This window comes from Gopherus evgoodei, chromosome 10 (assembly GCF_007399415.2).
Source record: "Gopherus evgoodei ecotype Sinaloan lineage chromosome 10, rGopEvg1_v1.p, whole genome shotgun sequence".
Taxonomy (NCBI): domain Eukaryota; kingdom Metazoa; phylum Chordata; order Testudines; family Testudinidae; genus Gopherus; species Gopherus evgoodei.
Window position 1 is genome coordinate 18,448,185 of NC_044331.1, and position 22,847 is coordinate 18,471,031.

The 22,847-nt window shown below is 40.3% G+C and overlaps 1 protein-coding gene across 2 annotated transcripts in view; it reads right to left on the minus strand.

Moving 5' to 3' along the window:
• The window catches only part of SH3GL3 (SH3 domain containing GRB2 like 3, endophilin A3), a 73,019-nt gene extending 50,426 nt beyond the window's left edge, over positions 1-22,593 (minus strand). The window contains exon 1 of one of the 2 annotated variants that reach the window (XM_030578117.1): positions 22,378-22,593. In XM_030578117.1, coding sequence (XP_030433977.1) covers positions 22,378-22,422 — 45 coding nt within the window. In that variant the 5' untranslated portion in view covers positions 22,423-22,593. Of the gene's footprint in view, positions 1-18,426; positions 18,450-22,377 lie in introns of those variants that run through there. The other variant, XM_030578122.1, reaches the window with a different exon arrangement.
• Positions 22,594-22,847: the final 254 nt, after the last annotated feature.

Sequence of the window (22,847 nt, forward strand, 5' to 3'; positions counted from 1 at the left end):
CCTCCTTCTTCAAAGGCCTGATCAATTGACCATTCAAGTCAACTGGAAGACTCTTGTTGACTTTAGTGCACAATGGATCAGGCCTCAAATGCCACCATAAAACGTACTCTATCTGCAAAGCCTTCATGTGTTGATCTCACCAATGCTTTCCTATTTTCCTGTGTCTGGGGTGTTGTTGCTCCACTTATTATATTCATTAATACCATTTAGACTGTAAGCTCTTTGCAGAAGGGAATCTTACTTTCTGCGCACATTGTAAAGCACTTTAGCTAACAACTGTCTATTGTTAGAGATTTAGTAGAGTTTCCTTCTACTCAGCAAAGAGTTTTATACTTGTACTGTAGCCTCTTCAAGTCTGAGTTAAAGCTTTCATTATTCTTGTCATTAATAAATTAAGATCAAATATTTTTACTGATTCAAAAAACCTAATGCTTTTCTGCATTGTAAAAATAATTGGGCACAACAGTAACATAAAACCCTGTTTTTGAGACGCTTATCTCCTATATGTTGGTGCCTCACTATCTAAAATAAATTCGTATTACCTTAGCTGCACAATGTTTCTATTTACATAGCATATGAATCAGGTCACGTGTGTGTAATGGGTAACTAAAATACTTAACCGGTTTCAGAGTGGTAGCCGTGTTAGTCTGTATCAGCCATAAAAATGTTGGCATACTATGGGGCCATGCGGGTACCCATAGCAGTGCCACAGTATGCCAACATTTTTATGGCTGATTTAGAACGTTTCCTCAGCTCTCGTCCCCTAATGCCCCTACTCTACTTGTGCTACACTGATGACATCTTCATTATCTGGACCCATGGAAAAGAAGCCCTTGATGAATTCCACCTTGATTTCAACAATTTCCATCTCACCATCAACCTCAGCCTGGACCAGTTCACACAAGAGATCCACTTCCTGGACACTACAGTGCTAATAAGCAATGGTCACTGTCATAACATTTTTCCCAGATCTGGACCTTAGCGTCCAAAATATGGGTGTTAGCATGAAAACCTCCAAGCTTATTTACCAGCTTGGACCTGGTAAAGCTGCCACCAGCCAGGAATCTATACAGTGCCTGGCGCACTGTGGTCTCCCCAAAACCTTCCCTGGGGGACCCTCAGACTCAGATTCCTTGAGTCTCACAACAAAGGGGAATAAACCATTTCCCTTCCCCCCTCCGGGTGTTCCCTCCCTGGGTTCCTGGAGAGATATACAGAAGCAAGTTCCGTGAATCTAAACAGAGGGACTCCACCCTCCCTATTTCCAGTCCTGGAAACACAAGTACTTCCCCCCTTACCCAGAGGGTATGCAAAGTCAGGTTAGTAAATCTAACACAAAGAGATTTTCCCCCTGACTTCTTCCTCCCACCAATTCCCTGGTGAGCTGCAGACTCAATTCCCTGGAGTCCCCACTAAAGAAAAACTCCAACAGGTCTTAAAAAGAAAGCTTTATATAAAAAAGAAAAGGACATAAAAATGGTCTCTCTGTATTAAGGTGACAAATACAGGGTCAATTGCTTAAAAGAAAAATGAACAAACAGCCTTATCCAAAAAAGAATACAATTTAAACATTCCAGCAACTACACACATGTAAATACAAAAGAAAACAATATAAACCTTATTGTCTTACTATCTTTGTGCTTACAACTTGGAAACAGAAGATTAGAAAGGCAGGAGATAGAAAAATCACTCTCAGAGCCGAGAGGGTCAGACACAAGACAAAGGACAAAGAACTCACACCCAAAACTTCCCTCCACCCAGATTTGAAATAAAGTCTTGTTTCCTGATTGGTCCTCTGGTCAGGTGTTTCAGGTTACTCCTTTCCAGGTGAAAGAGACATTAACCCTTAGCTATCTGTTTATGACAGTCACAAACACCACTACCCTCCAGTTTTCATCCAGACTACATCATACGATCCACTGTGTACAGCCAAGCTCTAAGATACAACTGCATTTGCTCCAATCCCTCCGACAGAGACAAACAAACACTTACAAGGTCTCTATCAAGAGTTCTTAAAACTACAATACCCACCTGCTGAGATGAAGAAACAGATTTACAGAGCCAGAAGAATACTCAGAAGTCACCTACTCCAAGACAGGCCCAACAAAGAAAGTAACAGAACACCACTATCTGTCACCTTCAGCCCGCAACTAAAACCTCTCCAGTGCATCATCAATGATCCACAAACTATCCTGAAGGACAATCCCCCACTCTCACAGATCTTGGGAGACAGGCCAGTCCTCACTTACAGACAGCCACGCAACCTGAAGCAAATATTCACCAGAAACCACATATCACACAACAAAACAACTAACCCAGGAACCTATCCTTGCAACAAAGCTCGTTGCCAACTCTGTCCACATATTTATTAAAGGGACACCATCATAGGACCTAATCACATCAGGCACATCATCAGAGGCTCATTCACCTGCACATCTTCCAATGTGATATATGCCATCATGTGCTAGTAATGCCCCTCTGCCATGTACATTGGCCAAACTGGACAGTCTCTGTGCAAAAGAATAAATGGACACAAATCAGATGTCAAGAATTATAACATCCAAAAACCAGTCGGAGAACACTTCAACCTCCCCGGTCACTCAATTACAGACCTAAAAGTCACAATTCTTCAACATAAAAAACTTCAAAAACAGACTCCAACGAGAAACTGCAGAACTGGAATTAATATGCAAATTGGACACCATTAAATTAGACTTGAATAAAGACTGGGACTGGATGGGTCATTACACAATGTAAAAGCTATTTCCCCATGCTAATTTTTCCCCTACTGTTACTCACACCTTCTTGTCAACTGTTTGAAATGGGCCATCCTGATTATCACTACAAAAGTTTTTTTCTCCTGCTGGTAATAGCCCACCTTAATAGACTAGTCTCATTAGAGTTGGTATGGCAACACCCATTTTTTCATGTCCTCTGTGTATATATATCTTCCTACTGTATTTTCCACTGCATGCATCCGATGAAGTGGGTTTTAGCCCAGGAAAGCTTATGCTCAAATAAATTTGTTAGTCTCTAACGTGCCACAAGTACTCCTTGTTCTTTTTGCTAAAATACTTAAAACATTTACATCATAATTGATTCCCGAATGCACCTAACTGCAGTGCATTATTCGTGAAAACCCAGTTTCCCTGCTGTGATTTTCATGAGCAGGGAGATTCCTGTTTATTGGACAGCTTTCATAGAATATTAAAAGGCCATTTAAAATCAGCTCTGGTCTAATAGCACAGCTCAGCATATTTGTAAATAAAAATATATAAAAGAAACAGGAAATGTTGGACCATATCCCAAGGACCTTGCTCACTCACTGTTTCTTCCTTTGCGTTATTCCTCAGACACATTCCAGTGCCACATTCCAGTGCCAGTGTGTCCAGATCCTAAAGTCCTTCCATAATGGCTTTTCATGTCCTACTGACTTCAGTGGGAACTCTGCCAGAGTAAGGACTGAATAAAAGCTGAGTAGAGAGCAAATGATTTCACCCATTTGTGGGGAGGGGCCTAGTTTAATTCTGTTTTCCATAATGCCAAAGTAAATCAGGATCAACTTCTCTGAAGTCAGAGGAGTAATTCCAATGTAAATTTGATGTAACAGTCAGCAGGACTGGGCCCTACACGTTTTTTGTTGTGTGTTTCTGCACCAGTACCGTTCCGTTAGTAGTAGCAACGGTGGGAGGACTACTGTGGACAAGATGTATACTTTCTAACACTGTCCTCTACCTCTCTGCTCAGAGCTTATGAATTTCCTAATGTAGACAAGGCTTAAATTAGTCTGTACTCCAGAACAGTAAACCCAGAGGGATGTTTTTTCAACACCGCAAATAATCAAGAGCGACATTTTTAATTCTGAAAGTCCCAATGCAAGTGAACTTGTGCCCCCGCCATGCATTTATTTATTAAGCTGTAACAAGAAACTTCTTGATAGAGATGTAGCTCAAAGGGGTAATTTTATCAAATCCATTTAAGTGAAAGTGTTGAAGAATGTCTTCAAGATGGGCAGGTCCAATATGCCCAGATGAAGTGTCACACTTTCACCACGCAAGATTGTCAACTAAAATAAAATTAATTAAAACAAAATAAAAACATGCCCATGTAACTTGGTCTGATTCTTAGCACAGCCTTTTAGTGTCTTCGGTTCTACAGAGCCAAATTCCATTGTAACTGCTGTTTACAAGTAAATACAATGAATTAACTTGGAATTGAAAAAAATCCTAGTTTTAGTTTTGACAGATTTTGAATTAATTTCTCTCTTTATTCAAACACTAATCCCCCAGTGCTATCCCAATATTCTATTCAGTGACAAGCAGCAAATTAATTCTGTGTGCATGAAAAACTGATGATCAGTTGACAAACTATCTGGCAACCAACTCTATTTATTGCTCTTCTAGAAAGTATTTCCTTCTTAAAAAAAATAATCAAGAAATAGTTGTAGATGGCTTCATCCCGAAAGAAATAGTTTATTGATTCCCTCTCCCCCCCAATCTGGTATTTAAAAATGTTGCTTACTGTTTCAGCATTTATTTACCTTTCGAATTTTATTAATGCTCTTGCTAATTGTTTCTCTTCCCCATTATTTTGGTTGAGGCAGCAGTAATTATGTACCTAGGTATAATTCTTACTTTTTGAACAGGGCTGGCTTTAGGGTTTCTGCTGCTTTTAGGGTACTGGTAAAACACCCCTTACCTAACCTCTCAGTCACCCATACTGTTACTGAACATTCTACTCTCACTAATATTTTGCTGCGGTAGGCAACGACCTGTTCTGCCTCAATGAAAGAACCAAGCCTGCCTTTGAATTATCTAGACATCCTTGTCTGTTTTGCTTTTGAGTTCTTGAAGTCACTTCAGTTTCTCTTTAAAATGCCTGGCCTTTTTTCAGAATCCAAAAATAACCTTTCAGTTCAAGGATACAATGTTCGAACAATAAAGCAGTGCTTCTTTCTGCTCTTGTGCCCTTTACAAAATAATTGACACATAATTTATTTTATAGGAAAAGATTTTGAAAGTAAAAATCCAGATGAGAGGCTCTGACAGTAGCCCAATGCAATTCCCAGTAAAGCCAATGACAGTCTTACAGCACCTCTGGCTTTAATGGGAGTTGGATGAGGTCCTCGGTGAATTGGGAAGGAATCTAGGATGTCTGCTCTCTGTATTGATGTCACCCAGAGGCTAATTACAGTTCTCATGTATTATTTAAAACAACAAAAACAAAACCTCCAATCTCAAACATTACTGTGACTGCTGAGAGTTCTATGCATTCCACAGCATAATTCAATAACAAAAACAAAACAAAAACAAAAATAAGCTTGCTGTTTGCATCACTGTCCCTGGTCCCACCTCAGCTGCTACTGTTGTGACTGCTGTTGAGATGAGGAAGTCACTGCTTCTTCTTGCTTTACTTTATTGCTACATCTCAAACCAAGCCAGTGGTTCAACTGTCACCACTTTGATACATGCAATCCTGCACGCAGAAACATATGTATGCCTGGCTTGTGGTTCTTAAGCTTTAGCATGGGTGGTTCAGAGCTGCATTGCCCAGCCAGGGTTCTGCTTCTCCATCCCTCTTTGCCTCCTTTTTCGTATCCTGCTTTCAGGATGAGTGGGAATGGGTCCAGGAGCAAGCAGTTCCTGATGTGCTGTGCCACTTTTGTGCTGTGGAGAAAGTGGTTGGGGTAGGAAAGATTCTTGTTACTCCTCCACATCTGTGCAGCCAGGCAGGCCCATAGCATATAAGACACCCAGAGACTGATTTTCAAACACTGACCTCCTCCTGTGTTTGTGAAAAGTTGTGTGTGAGAGCACCTAGGTACACACTTGGCAGCACTAAATTCCTGAGCGGGTGGACAAATGATTTTAACACCTGTGTGTCCACCAACTGTACATATAGCCAGGTAAAGCTCAATGCACGGACAAAGAAGAAATCGTAATTGAGGCCCCTTTGAAAGGCCTCAAATGTTAGTGCAAGAGATCAAGAAGCATTTTAACCCCTGTGCGAGCACAATGCCTTGTAGACAAAGATTCCTACCAAAGACCAGTTAGAGAAAGGGAAAAATAAATGTGCTTTGCTACAGAGCACAGCTGAAGGAATGTAAAATAAGAACATTTAACCACAACTGAAGAGATCACTTAAATCTAAATCACTGGAACTCACAAAACTGCTTCCAATGGGAATTTTATGATAGATGTATTGTAGACACATAGTGAAGCCATGGATGCGGTCTTGTACATTTGGACCAAATGATAAGGTGATCAGAAATCATCTATGGAAATGAGCTCACCATTTATTAACAATCTTTACAACTTTAAGATAGTTCACAAACTGACTCATGGAGTGTTTCTGAGATTTCAAAAGAGTCTTTGTAAAAAAATAAATGAAAGAATTAAAAAACAAAAACAAAAACAAAAAAAGCCTAGGCTCAGTCAACACCCAAGTCCCGTTGCTAAATCAGCTCATGGTATTTGTTTTAACATAAATTTAATTCCTGACCCAGACATCTATTCAAATATATTTTCAATGTCTGCTATACTTGCTTGATATTCAATATTTTTGTGGAGGATGACAAAAATCATTCAATATTTGTCAATGTTCTTCATTAATTAATACTTTAAAAATGACGTGTTTGTTTGAGTAATCCTTGCAAACAGCCTGAATGAATTTTTCTAAATGAATTAAATCTAAGCACATATTGCAAATTTTATGTGCACTGAATACTAAAAAGGCAGAGAAAAAAAAGGCAGGCACAGGCAGGCTTCCTGCACAGCACTACTGACTCAACACAAATGATAAGCTATGTTGGAGAGTTGTAATTGTCAGACTTAAAATTAATTCACTTTATTAAAAAACTCCAAGACAATGGAAATTGAATGTACTTTCATCCAACTTAGAACAGTTAGACTGTATGGGTGTGTTAAACATAAGAATTACTCCAGTTTCACCTGTTAGAATACCAGAAACTGTTAGGGGAGTTATAGTCTTACTGCTTTGTGCATGTCAGAATGCTTATTAAAAAACAGTTCATTTGATACATTTAGCATGTTGCATCTGAGAAACTGAACATATAAAAAATACTCCATCTTGTAATGCAATGGCAATCTTTAGGGTTGCTGTATGAATTAATTAAAATATACGCCATGTGAATCAATTAAATTAGACCTTTTTGCCACATCATTTCTGTTTTTGAACTGCTTGTCCACTAGGATCCCTAGATCCTTTTCAGACTCACTCCTTCCCAAGATACAGTCCCTGTTCTGTATGTCTGGCTTATATTTCTCGTTCCCAGATGCATAACTTTGCATTTGAATGTATTTAAACACATTTTGTTTGAATGAGCCCAGTATATGAAGTGAACCGCTCTGTATGGCTGCTCTGTTCTCATCATTATTTACCTTTTTGCCAATCTTCGTGTCATCTGCAAATTTTATCAGCAGTCATTTCATATTTAATTCCAGATCATTGATGAAAATGTTGAATAGTATCAGGCTTAGTACCAACCCATGCAGAACCCCACTAGAAACATCTCCATTCAATGATAATCCCCTGCTGACAACTTCTGCTAGTCTTTTTGTCAATTAGTCAGTTCTTAACCCAATTTACCAATGTCTTCTTTCTATTCATGCTACTAATATTAGTATTTACTCTGGCACTAAACTTCAAATAACTCAAAGAAAGGGGTTTGGCTTTCTGGTTATATATTTTAGCACACACAAGACAAATGCTCATAACTCAAAATATTCCAACTAATCTTCTTGTATTTTATGCTAAGGACTGCTTAAAGGGTGCCATCTCTTCCCACCTCTCTCTCCAGTGGTGCCTGCAGACACTGGTGTAGTTATATCATATCTAGAGTTTGTGGAGCATATTGGGATCTTTAGCTACAAACTGTTATCTAAAAGAGAGCCACAAAGCTTAACTTTGGAGCCAAACTTCCCTGGGTCTGAATGTGGGATTTTGGTTCAGGCCCACCTCTAATATATATAGCACTTATTTGTATCAAGATGTACATTACAAAGCCTCACCCACCTTGTCTCTCAGGCTATCTTTTATTGGAACAACTTCTGTTCAGACTTCACACCTGAAGAAGAACTCTGTGGTATGTCTACATAACTAGATATTCATGGCTGGCAGGGCCGGCTCCAGCTTTTCTGCCACCCCAAGCGGCACAAAAAAAAAAAAAAAAAAAAAAAAAAAAAAAGGCCAGTGGCAATTCGGCGGCAGCTCAAAGAGGAAGAGAGGGACTGAGGGACCCGCCGCCAAATTTCCGCTGAAGAACCAGACGTGCCACCCTGATACCGGACAGAGTGCTGCCCCTTTGAATTGGCTGCCCCAAGCACCTGTTTGCTATGCTGGTGCCTGGAGCTGGCCCTGATCACTGGTCCATGCGAGCCAAGTCAGGATCACAGGGCTGGGGCAATGGGGCTGTTTCATTGCTGTGGAGATGTCTTAGATTGGGCTTGAGCCCGGGCTCTCGCGAGGCCGGAGCCCCACAAGCCTGAGTTTGTCCTCAACTACAAAGAGTGTAAATTACACCCTTCAGGGCTTGATCCAATGACCACTGAAATCAATGGCAGTTCTTTAACTAATTTCAGTTCGGTGCTGGGGCAGACCTTTGAATAGCTTTTAACATTTCCAAATATGAGCCATAATCTCTTTTTATAGATCATTGCAATTTTTTTTTATTGTGGATAAGCAGCAGTTTCCACCAATTATTTTTACTAATTGAAAGTCCTCAAAGAGGAATACAAACTATAATATCAAAACGTATTGTTTGACTCTATAAAAATGGATCATCAAACCTCAAAGGATAACTACTAGTGAATTTATTAAAGGCTTACGAACCATACAAAATATCTGAAGCTATAACTGGATTTTAAAAGTCAAGATACTTCACTTTAAAAAAACTGGTAAGGACTATCCCTTTGAAGGGATGAAAGGTTACATTCCCACTGAATGTGCTGTAGGAAAATACACAATCAAAACTAGAAAATATTAATTGATCTGGAAATATAGCTTGACTCCTAGAGTTATCAAAATAGAGATAATTGGTAGAAAGACTTCGAATGAATCTCTATAAAAATAAAGTACTTGAGGGCAGAGAAAACTAGGGGCAATTACCTTATAAAATGGAAAGACGACTGGAAGAGCAAATAGGCTAGACAGCATGTTAAGGAGGTATAAAGGGCTCACAGCTAGAAAAACAAGCAAAGTAACTAGTGACAATAAGCCAGCTTCTAACACAGAAGTATCATTAAGGCTGCCAATTTTGCATCATTTTTCACTTTCCTCCAATTAATGTATATTGTACTGTCTCAGGGAACTCTGCTTAGATGCACAGCAGATGGAGCTGCTTTGCCAAAATGTTCAGTTATGCCTGATTTGGGGCTACAAATCACTCTAGTATTTTGAATGCAGGGGTAATGAAATGTGGTTATCCTTACTGTGCGAATAAATGTCCAGGGAGACTGAAGTGTTCCACTAGCTTTTGTATGTTACCGTTCCTGATGTCTGATTTGCATCCATTTATTCTTTTACGTAGAGACTGTCTGATTTGGCCAATGTACATGGCAGGGGGCATTGTTGGCACATGATGGCATGTATTACATTAGTAGATGTGCAGGTGAATGAGCCCCTGATGGTGTGGCTGATGTGGTTGGGTCCTCTGATGGGGTCGCTAGAGTACATATGGGGACAGAATAGGCAACGGGGTTTGTTACAGAGATTGGTTCCTGGGTTAGTGTTTCTGTGGTGTGGTGTGGTGTGTAGTTGCTTCAGGCTAAACAAGCTTTAGAGGAACAAAACAAATATTTGGAATAAGACACACAGGGTCAATTCTGACTAGAGAAAGTATCCACTAGAGAAATTCACATTTTACTCTGTGTGTCTTCTGTTGCATTTTCCTCAAAAATTGAGATTTCTGCCCATTTATTTTTTCCTTGCCTAATTCAATAGCCTGAGTTTCCCAGTGATGATAACCTTGGCAATATTCCAGAGTATGTTTCCAAGCAACTGCAAGGAATGGAGTTAGATTCTAAGTGATCCTGGAACGTCTTTAATTTGATGATAAAATGCAGCACTACTCATTGAGTTCTTAGTCTCCAATATTCATCTGAACATGTGGCACTATTTTATTTGAATGACAAATTCATGCTGGATTACAAGGAACTCTTATAAAAGAGGCTACGATACCACTTAATATGAGCGCATTAGGATTAGTGAAAGTACAGTGAATATGAAACCAATTTATTTTGACGGTGTATTAAAATTAAGGCTTAAATAAAAATACTCTCCTTTCTCCCACTCAACCAAACAGAGAAAATAGCCTTCAGATTCCTTTCAGTCAAGTTTGTATTGATTTTTTTTAACCCTAAAGCTGCATATCAATGTCAATTGTGTTTCTATGCTTGCCTTTCCAACTACACACCATTAATTTAATAAAAGGGGAAATGAAACACAGAGGAGAGAGGCATGGAGATTCAGGCTAGCATGAATGTAAATTACACAATAAGAGGGGTGAAGTTCCATTGAGTTGCAGCATCGTAACTGATGGCAGATCTTGGCCATAGCATGTGTGCGCTGGTGCTGCAGGAAAGGGTGAGGAAAATGCCAATTTTTTGCTATTTTGTTTGTTTTTACTATATTTCATACTTTTTGCACAGATATCTAGTGTGAAGCAGCTAATGTTCTTAGTATTTTGCTTAGAAAATTATAGTAAGTGAGAAATATTTATATCTTTTGAAAGATCACAAAGTGAGATGCTAGCAAACTCTGTGCTGAGTAAACGCCGAGAATCAGATTCTCTCCACATTTACTATAACACACTTCTATTGACTTCTGTGGGATTTACACCACTGCAAATGACAGCAAAATTTGACCTGTTTTCTTTTAAAATCTTATCATGACTTTCTTAGGAAGGGATTTCTAGATAGCAAAATGAAACTGCTAGCGCTGAAGTGGATGGAAAGTTCTAGGCTTTAATAATTTACTTTCATATGGTTTCTTTCCCCCTTCCTTCCTCTTTACTGTGACAGAAGCCAGACTGAGAAGTGTTATATCCTCTTCTGGAGATAGAAAACGAGTGCACAGAACGCCACCAGTGTGCACTCGTTTTCTATCTCCAGAAGAGGATATAACACTTCTCAGTTAGGAGACAGTGAGGCCACCTTTCGAAGTTCTGTTTCTACTTCTACCAACAGGAAAATAAAGAAAAAGTATAGAACTGTGAATGGGAGTAACAACCTGAGACAGATCTTCTATATAATTAGATAGATTCTCGTTAATCATTACCTGAAAATCCTAGCTCTTAAATTGTCACTTGACAGTAACAGAATCATTTTTAAAATCAGAAATGTTAAAGGAAAGGGCCAAATTAATCCCTGCTGTAATTCTGATGAAATCAATGGAATGATACCAGCAACAAATTTGGCCCAAAATATTTATATGAAGGTCATACCCACAGTTTTATACTGCATGCAAAATTTAATAAGGGCGGGGAAGGGATTTACTGAGTGGTGGATTGTACCTTTCTATGCAGACCCAAATCCCATTTAAGTCAGAGGGCAGTATTTTTAACTTAAGGGCACTGGATCTGGAGTAAAGACACAAGAAATCTAATATTGACTTTGCCACTGACGTGCCATATGACCTTGAACAAGTCACTTCACTGCCATGTACCTTAATTTTCCCATCTGTAAAATGGGAACAATGATACTCCCTTCCTTTATAAAGCACTTCGAAATCTATGGAAAGAAAGGGCTAGATAAGAACTAAATATCACTATTATTATTAAGCATTGTTTATATTAGAGTCATTAAGCTTCCATAAAGAGAAGAGGAAAATTTCTCCTTCCTTTTGGCTATAAATCTCTAATATAAACATGCACACAAAGATCACGGGAACTGTCATTCATGGAAAAAAACCCTAGATTTCATATAAGATCATAGCCTCCATACTTAGTCACAGTTATACTCTCTTCCTAACTAGATTAAGGTCACTACAGTGATGGCTCTTTTGTACGTTTCATTAGGTACAATGTTAAAAAATATAGTTTAGTTAGTGTAGTTCAGAAGAGACTCAAAGCCCTGTTCTTTGGAAAGGCAGCATGCAAGGCCAAGTTATTTTTGTTTCACTTACACTGCTGTTGATAATTGAGATACTTTAAGAAATTAAAGCATATATGCTCACATCAATACATATGACTAACTGATATTAACTTTAGCAAAAACGTGTATGATGATGAGAGAACAAGGCTACATAGTGTAGACTCAACAGTCCACTTTCTAATAGGGTTTGTTAAAAGTGTTTTTAAAAAATTGTATCTTGTGCCCTTCATCTCCCAATTTTCTAAATGTTAAACTATAAGGGAACTCCAGAAGTAGCTTCATTTCTGTGGTTTGTGTGAATGAGATCCATTTATAATAAGAATGGTACAGAATATGGAGTTATACTGTCCTAATATACAAACATGAAAGTGGTATTAACAGAAGAACAATTTTAACAACACAATTACAAATCAAGGCAGCAATTTTGTTACAAAAGGAGTGACGAAGCTTTCTAACTTTTCAGGTTTCTTATGTGTTTATATGGATGTTACAGAGGGGCCTGATTCATGGAATGCACAATAAGCAGATAGAATATATGTTTCAACTCATTCTTCACTTTAGTTTTGTTTTTAAATTGCAACTCTGTCATATCTTTGAACACACAGGGATCTCCCATTTATGTCAACAGGAATGGTGCGTATAGACTGAGGCAGTGAGGAGCAGATTCTTATCTTGCTTACACTGTTAGTATGCATATGTACCAATAAAAGAAACTACACTGAGTCACTGAAGATTTACCCCAGTGTAACTAAAAGCGGACTCTCTCATTTTGTGTTAAAATACGGCTTCTGGGCTAAATTCTGCATTGGTGTAACTGATAAGAGAATTTGGCTATCTTTAACAAATAAGTAATATTTAAGACAATATATTCAAGTAGCATTTAGGTACTGATGCAAACTAATAAAGACAAGGACATTTAAAAGTGATACTTTTACTGTGCTTAACTTGTCTACTTGTCCTTAGTATTGCAGGTTCTCAAGAGAACATACTGTAATATATCACACAATATGTTTTGCAATGACTCAGACAATAATAATGAGTTAAGAATGGAGTGTCAGCTTCAGCCTGGAGTTCATTATGCTTGCGTGACACGCTCCAATAAAGCAAGACAATTTTAAAAGGATACACAATTTAAGGAAGACAGTTCCAGATCTGACTCTATTACAAAACAAATTTTCTCTACTGTAATGATTTTCTGAGACTAGTTTTTAAACACACACCTGCGAGCCCTCAAAATTGCAGGCTGTGTCAATATTAGATTCTCAGCTCCCAGACTTGGTGACCCATCTACTGCAAGCCTTAAAAGTTCCATTTCTAGAAATCGTAAATGCATGTTTATATACTACTATCTTCTGCTAGTTCATGACCCATGAGGGGGCTGAAATGGTCACAACTGCTTCTCTTGGAGACATGCCCTTATGTGCGGGTTTCCTGGCATGAGGCTAGCACCCCTAATTTTAGAGAGCAGGGAGTTTTTAGAAAGTGTCTAGTCTGAAAAAAGACATTTGAAAACTGGGAATAAGCTTGCACTGACATCAAATACTATAATCATTTGCATTTCTAAAGCCCCTTCCATCTGGGGATCACAATGCATTTTACATGTTTGAGTAAGAAAGCCCCACAATATTCCAGGACAACTGATATTACCATCACCAGTTTACAAGTGTAGAAATTGAAACACAGAGAACTTCAGCAACATGTCCTCTATTACAGAGGTAGTACGTGGCAATGCTGGGAATAGATTCCAGACTGGTTTTCACTTCTGTGATCAACCACAAGTTCATCCTTCTTTCCTTGTCCATCTTTACTATAGCCCTTATATTGTGCCCTCGTTGTGAGTGTTATTGATGTTTAAAAGTTTTACATCCATTTCCTGCTGTGCAAATGAATGCCTTAAAGATTAGGGAGGCTTCCCTTCCTCCCTCACTGTCCTGCCACCTTAGACATACAAATCTGGCAAACATTTTACTAACATGCTGGCTGCACAGACTAGCTAAACATTTTTATGACAGGTGCAAGTAATTCTGTCTTGCTCAGGACTCATCCCATAGTATTTCAGTGTCTCAATGGTTAACAGATTTATCCTCACATCCTCACTACCTGTGTAGTAGGGAAATACCATCCCTGTTTTACAGATGGGAGAGATACAGGTTGATTACATCATTTGCTCAATGTTACATAGGAAATCTGTCACAGAGCTGGGAACTAAACCCATATCCTTCTTTGACAGGATACCAAGACTTTTGGAGAGGTCAAATATGAAGCAGTAGATGTGATATTTCGACTTTAGTAAAAGCTTGTGATACTGTCTCACATGATCCTCTCAGAAACAAACAACGGAAATATAGCCTCAGACAAACCTGCTATATAAAGTTGGTGCACAAATGGTTTGAAAACTGCACCAGACAGTAGTTATCAATAGTTCATAGTCAAGCTGGAAGGGCATATTCAAATGGTGTCCCACATGGATTTGTCTTGGGTCTGGTTCTATTCAATATCTTCATAAATAATTTGGGTAGTGGCACAGAGAGTACATTTATAAAGTTTGTGGATGATACCAAACTGAGAAGGGTTGCCAGCACTTTGGACAACAGGATTAGAATTCAAAATGATCTTGACAAACTGGAGAAACAGTCTAAAATAAGTAGGATGAAATTCAACAAGAACAAATGCAAAGTACTACACTTACGAAGGAATAATTAATTGCACAAACACAAAATGGGAAATGACTGCCTAGGAATGAGTACTGCAGAAAAAGATCTGGGGGTTATAGTGGATCACAAACTAAATTAGAGTCAGCAATATAATACTGTTGCAAAACAAGCAAATACCATTCTGGGATGTACTAGCAGAAGTGTTGTAAGCAAGACAAGAGAAATAATTCTTCCATACTACTCAGCACTGATAAGGCTTCAACTGGAGTACTGTATCCATTTCTGGGCACCATGCTTCAGGAACAATGTGGACAAATTGGAGGGCAAAAAAATGAATCAAGGTCTAGAAGTTCATGACTTACAAGGAGTGATTGAAAAAATTGGATTTGTATAGAAGAGAAGACTGGGGGCCAGAGGCTGGAATGATAACTGTCTTCAAGTATTTTAAAGGTTGTTATAAAGGAGAGGGTGATAAATTGTTCTCCTTAACCATTGAGAACACGACAAGAAGTAATGGGTTTATATTGCAGTAAGGGAGATTTACGTTTGACATCAGGAAAATCTTCCTAACTGTAAGGGTAGTTAAAGAGAAACAAGTTACCTAGGGAGGTTGTGGAATCTCTATCCCTTGCAGTTTTAAGGAACAGGTTCAACAAATACCTGTCAGCGATGGTCTAGCTCAGTGTTTCCCCAACTTGGGATGCCACTTGTGTAGGGAAAGCCCCTGGTGGGCCTGGCCAGTTTACCTGCCCCATCCGCAGGTCCGGCCGATCATGGTTCACTGCTCCAGGCCAATGGGAGCTGCTGGAAGTGGCACGGGCTGAGGGACATACTGGCCGCCACTTCCAGCAGCTCACATTGGCCTGAAGCAGCGAACCACGGCCCGTGGGAGCTGCGATCGGCCAGACCTGCAGACGGGGCAGGTAAACAAACCAGCCCAGCCCACCAAGGGCTTTCCCTACACAAGCAGTGTCCCAAGTTTGGGAAACACTGTACTATGTGATATGAGTTGTGGTCACTTGGCACAATTATAAGTGTTGTTCAGTTAAAACAAGTTTCTCTCTCAATTTCAGTAGTGAGACTTGGGGTTTCTTTCACATCATTATTTGCCTATTTTTGGTTTATCCAGGTACTACATTCTCTGCTCCTGTTAATATTTATAAACTCTTATTAGGAAATACAAGGTGGAGGAGGTAATATCTTTTACTGAACCAACTTCTGTTGGTGAAAGAGACAAGCTTTTTAGCTTACACAGAGATCTTCAAGTCTGGGAAATGTATTCAGAGCATCACAGCTAAATACAAAGTGGACATTGGGTAATGCACAAGAAAGATTTATTTACTTAAGACTTTATGTATGCAGTGTTGTAGATGTATTGGTCACAGGATATTAGATACAAGGTGGGTGAGATATCCATTATTTTATTCGTTTTGCTTAGCGTCATTTAACCCTGAGTGCTCCAAATGCTTTGATACTGTAACTCTTTGCCTGGGACGTTCACAGATAGCACCAAGTATGCAAGTCACACCCTGAGTGTCTATGTATAACTGCAGCAACCCTGACCCCAGAAGCCTGCCAGCAAAACATCAGTCACACTCCCTAGTCTCTACCAGTCTTAGCTACTTCTTGCAGGGTGACCCCAATACACTCCCAGTCCCAAATTTTCCCAAAAACTGTATACTCTATAGTGTTCAGCCCTCTCCTAGACACTACAGAGAAATAAGAAAATTTGTTGGTTTCTCTAAAGCAGGGGTGGGCAAACTACAGCCTGGGGGCTGCATCCAACCCTAGAGACATTTTAATCCGGCCTTCGAGCTCCTGCCAGAGAGTGGGGTCTGGGGCTTGCCCTGCTCCAGCAATCCAGCTGGGGAGTGGGGTCAGGGACTTGCCCCACTCCGTGTGGCTCCTAGAAGCAGAAGCATGTCCCCCCTCCAGCTCCTATGTGTAGGAGCAACCAGGGGGCTCTGCATGCTGCCCCTACCCCAAGCACTGCCCCTTCAGCTCCCACTGGCCAGGAACCACGGCCAATGGGAGCTGTGGGGCAGCACCTGAGGACAGAGCAGGGTGCAGCACCGCCTGGCCGTGCCTCCGCATAGGAGCTGGAGAAGGACATGCCTCTGCTTCGGGGAGCTGCTTGAGGTAAGCACCACCCAGAGGCTTCATCCCTGATCCCCTCCCACATCCCAGCCCCCTGCCACAGCCCTGATCCCATCCCACCCTTTGAACCCCTTGGTCCCAGCCCAGAGTGCCCTCCTGCACCCCCAAGCCCTCATCCCCAGCCCCACCCCAGAGCCCACACTGGAGCCCAGAGCCAGAGCCCTCACCCCTCCACACACACCCCAACCTCCTGTCCCAGCCCAGAACCACCTCCTGCACCCCAAACTCCTCATTTCTGGCCGCACCCCAGAGCCTGCACCCCCACCCGGAGCCCACACCCCAACCCCCAATTTCGAGAGCATTCATGACCCGCCATACAAATTTCCATACCCAGATGTGGCCCTCGGGCCAAAAAGTTTGCCCACCCTGCTCTAAAGACACACAAACACATCACAGGTTATTAACTTAACTGGAGTAAATACATCCTTTCATTTAAACACAGCACTGAGTTAGTTTACAGTAAAAATAAAACAAATTGATTAACATCAGGACATTGACAACCTATGTCAGCCCTGATTTAAATAACGATATAACAGGTGGGAGTGTTACATGCAGGCTAATATCATCCACCTTTGAGATATGCACATTAAAGAAAGAGGGGGGAAAAGACATACAGCGACACATTCTTCCTTAAGAAAGTAACTAATGTCTTGATTCTGATCATACTTACATTAGAGTTACTCCTGATTTAGTCCACTTACATCAGTGTAATCAGAACAATGTCAAAGAGATCAGCCTCTGGCCTGAAAGCAGGCATTGGTGACAGAGAACAGTACAATCAATTCAAGGAGGCCTTCAAAAATATTTGCTATAGATCCATTACTCAGAGAGACTTCTGTGTCATTAAGGGCATATAAAGAGAAAAGGTCACAGAAGAGTATTTGCTTTTATGTTGTTAGTTAAATCATCGTTAGTCTTTGAGTATCAATCATTAGCAGTAGTTCTCTGTGAGAAACACAGAGATGTTATCTTTTAGAAGCCAATGCAAGGAATATACTTGATAACTGTTTAAGCAGAGTTGTTTGAGTAGGCTGTAAATACAGAAGATGTTGTTGTATAAGCACTTCTGCACCAACCACAGGTTTTATACTTATAGGATATTTTTAAGAAAGCCAAAAATGTATTGAGAGAGAGTTCAAGTGAAAGCTCCCTGAGTCAGACACTATGGCATGAATTCTCAAAGGAAAACAAGATCATGAGGCACTCAGCTCCCACTGAGTAGTGCCCAGCCCCTTTGAAAATACCAGCTCAAGTCTCCTTATATTCAGGTACTCAACCTTACACAGTTTTGGAGCTCAATAAGTAATAATAGCTCCTAAGTGTTACGGTGCATGATGCGCCATCTCTGTTTATAGTTTTATTAAAAAAACAGAAACATCTCTCTAAAAACATTCCTAGCTTACACCTGAAAATGAAATCTAACCACTACTTGGGTTACCACACACATGTAACTCTGATATGAAAGAAGATTACAAAAGCAGTACAAAAAAGTAAGACAAACTTACCGTGGCAAAATGTTTTTGAGTTAAAAAACAGGAAACAGAAGCTATAACAATGGTGGTAACAGATGGCAGACAACTATTGATCAAAAGGAAAGTTCTCTGTAAGTTGCTTTAAAAAAAATTCAATCTGGAAATATATCAATAAACAGGAGAAAATCTGTGTTGTACATGAGGCCCATAACAGAATTAATCAGCTCTCAGAAATGTCCTGCCCTCAGAGCCAGTGATCAACCAATGAGAGTTATTTTGATGTTCCAGTGCTTCTATCTTGTGCTTCATTGATTAAGTGTCTTATCAGTCAGAAGAGGTACATGGGAAATAAGAATGTTCCTGGCTCCAGTTTGCTTGCATAGTCTGTATTTAAATTCAGCCTAAATAACATATATAATAAATTGGTTGTTGCCTTCCTAATTTTATTCAAGATTTTAAACTCTTCCACTACCAACCCCAAAAAGCTATAATGTATTTAAGGCCAAATTCTAACTTTACTTACACCACCTGAAATCAGAACAAAGTTAATGGGCTTGCACAGGATATAAGGTGGGGCTAGAAGCTGAAATAGGCAAAAGTACAATTAATATAACAGTGAAGAGCTGAGTTCATGTAGTAGATAAAAGACATTCTTATGGCTTTCTATCACTAACCATCAAAAATTACTACCCAACGGTGGGGCTGATGAAATGAGGGTCATTGTGGACTTGCACTTCTAAAGGAGGGGGGAAAATACAAATAGGGCAAAACTTCAGGAAACAAACATTTATCATGAACTCAAAAATACAATTAACAAATCCCCAGGCAAGAGGATCTTTTAGTACCCTGACCAAAGAAGTAAGATCATGTCATCCTTAACTTTCTATGAACTCCTTTAAAGCAGTAAAAACTGGCCACTTTTATTTAGGACCTTTAAAACAAAACAAAAACAAAATTTACTTGATCACAAGTTTTGACAAATTACATTCACGTGTTTTAAGTCAGATCCATGTTATTCAAATTGTCAATTCAAATGTTTGTGGTGTATAAGACATGTTGTAATTATATTTTTCCTGAAATTCAGAACTTGGAAGTAAAATTAATGGACAAGAAGCTTGTCGAAAGGTGATGTAAAAACTGCAACACAGAAAGAAAATGAAAAAGCACTCTCTTTTTATAGAATGCTCTGAAGTCTTCTCTGGTCCCACAAGCACTTCAATGACAAATTCTGTAAGTTATATTTATGATAAATGGAGATGTATACTAATGAAATTCCAGGTTCAAGAGACTGGAACAGAGCATTTTGGATTATTCCATCTGAACAGAATATCATACCTGTTGTAACAGGATTAAGAACCTCTTGCAACATAAAATGCCTAAGAAATGCCAAGATCTCAGTATTTTCAACATGATTAATGCATTTGGTAAGTGTAGACTCTGATCTGACTTGCTTCTTTCTTTAGATTTCTTGTCTTCAAGTTCAGTCAGTCTTTAAATGTTCTCATTTCTTTATCACATGCCTGGCATGATCCTCATTCCCCTCCAGTATTTCCTTCTCCTCCTCTGGGAAATTTGCCTGTTTCTGTCATCTGCCCCCATCCTCCTTTGGGAATACTGAGGCAAAGAATTAATTTCATTTTTCCCCCCCAAGCAATGCCTTCCTCTTCTGTCAACAGTTATCTTTGACATCTCTTATTCATTCCATATTCAGAGAGATACTTATGCCTCCTTCAAAGATCTCTTATTCTTTATGCACTTACAGATAAAAAGCCCTTCTAAGCAATATTCCTTTCATACTCCACATTTGCTCATCTTGTAATATTTATAAGTACACTCTCTAAATTTAATTCTATCATAATATTTCCAGTTAGCATGACCTCCTTATTGCCCTGGTTTATTTTTTGCTCTCCTTGTTTGTCTGCTATAAATTAGTTTAAAGTATATGAGTGTGTGTGGGGGGAGGATGGATTGGTGAGGGTGAGTCATATTAGTTAGATAGCACATAAATTTTGACCATACATAAACTCCTAATTTCTCTTGTGTGTTTCACATCTACTACTTTACCCTGTTCCATTTCACCCGATACTAGCAGCTGAATTCTTCCAAGATATGTTCTAAAACAATTTCCTTGGATTTTTTTCAAGCATTTTCGAGAACACAGTGCAATATGTCTTCCTCACTCCCAGCCCACCTTGGAATTTCAGCTACACTGGTGCTTTTACTTAAGAATCATCTCAAATCACTTTACTTCATACTGCATCACAGAATGAATGGGAGTTTTGTCTTGACCACAACGGGAGCAAGATGAAGCTCTGGGTCATGATGTGCTTTTTAAAATTTCCTGGTTATATGCTGTACTAAATACAGAAAGCAGTGCAGTATCACATCTCACAACATTTCTATTAGTTTGTTCTAGACATACAACACTTTGGTTTCTCTTAGCTCATTATCTCCCAGAGGACGGGGTAGATAGCAACACACTCTCACTAGCAATTTCTACACTATATGTTGCTTTTGTCGTGGTTACAACTCTAACTTCCTCAGCGATGGGGTTTTTGTTCTCTGTATTATGAAGGCACCATATTGAAGGTTGTATCATTTATCATCATAAGAGATCTTACACTCAAGGTGCACAACAAGCCCAAACTATCTGCAAGTTGCCCCCTGCAACTTTATCTAGGGATCTCCACATTTTGTCATGGGCATGATGAGAGTTGAGCAAAGCCCAAAGATTCGTAACACTGTTTCATCCAAACGTTAGTCAGATACCTTGAAAATACATTATTGCAAGGAAAGGATAAGAATATGACTCCCTTCCAAACATTTTTGATGTGTGTGCATTGTTCACAAAGCATCATAGATACTAGAAATAAAGACAACAAAAAGACAGCCAGGCAATCAGGCAGTGAACCCTCATTTTCTCCATTCACAAGAACAATCAAAGCCTAACTAGACTCAACAGGTTACAGCTGATTTTAATGTTACCATTATCAGTAATAATAGCTAACAGAATTGCATAGCTCTTGGGGCTTAGAACAAACAAACAATCTAACCTACACAGGTGTCTGACACTCAGCGTCTTCATTGAACAGATTTCTATACACTTCAGCTGTAGAGAATGGCTGCTGAAACTATCAGCAAAAATACATTCTTTTCATGTCAGCTCATGATACACTCCAATCAATTCACCTGCTACCAAAGAGGGTTTCATATCCCCAAGAAAATCAGCAAAAGTATGTAAGAGAGTCACATGACAAAGGGGTAGAAAATAGGAGAGGAAAGGATCATGGTAAAAGATGAAGTGAGGAGAAGTGGTAATTCCTTGGAAGCTGAGAGTGGTAAAGTCCCTTAGAAATGGATGATAGCATGTGATACCTAGAAAAGGGAGAACTCCTTGGAGAGTTTGGTAACCCTATAAGACAAGAGGGTGACATCCCAGAATGGAAGAGTAAAACCAGGAGAGCAACAGGGTAGGCCCCCAGCTGGGCTAGTAAAGGGGAAATTTGTGGAGGGATACGATGTAATTAATAGCTTGGATGAGAGAGACCTGTGTACAGTACCTAGCACATCCTTGATTGTTTTGTGGCACTGCCCCAATTAATTAACATTAATAATAGCATGGGGGGGGAATAATGTCTCTGAAATTACAGATCCAAGGGGGTCATCCTCCTGGAAGAGATTGGGTGAATAAAGGGATACATCCCGGGGTACAAGGGGGTAATAAGAGTAGTTTGACAACTCTCTTCCTGGAAGGGGAGGGATTGGAGGTAACACCCCAGGTGAGTGGGTAACCGCCCCCAGCAGGGGAGGGTTTAAATGTAACCCTGTATGGGAGGGGGTAAGCCTGCTAGCTGGACAGAGAAGGTGAGCGGAAACCCCTGCATGAGAGGGGGATAATTCCCCGCAAGGGGCGAGCAGGGGTAACCCTTGAATGCTAGTCATGGGGGGCACTGCCATTCCCGCCCCAGGCACCGCTTCTCTTACCTGGCTGGCCTTGTGGAACTGCTTCTTCAGACCCGCCACCGACATCCTGTGCCCGCGGCGCCCCCTCCCGCCTCCGGGCTCAGCAGCCGCTCCTAGGAGCCTGCACCGCAGCGAACAATAGGCGGCTCCTAGCGCTGCCCAGGCCGAGCGCCCAGCCAGTCCCTTCACGGCTGCTAGGGTCAGCCCGGCCGCCGGCACACAGCGCTCCGGAACCCCGCGCGGGTGGAAACATCGCCTTCCAAACGGGTTCCACAGCTGCCAGCCTATTGGCCCCCGGCGAGGTCTATGCAAATGAGAGAGCCACTGCTGTCTGCCGATTGGGGGATCAGATGACGCCCACGCTACAGTGTTGCATGGAGACGGTAGAAGGAGGGAGCGAAGAGGTTCCAGCCACTCGGGGAGGGAGGGAGCGTTGAGTCGGCCGGAGAGGTCCTTGCCAGGCTGCTACCAGCCCGAGAACACACACGAGA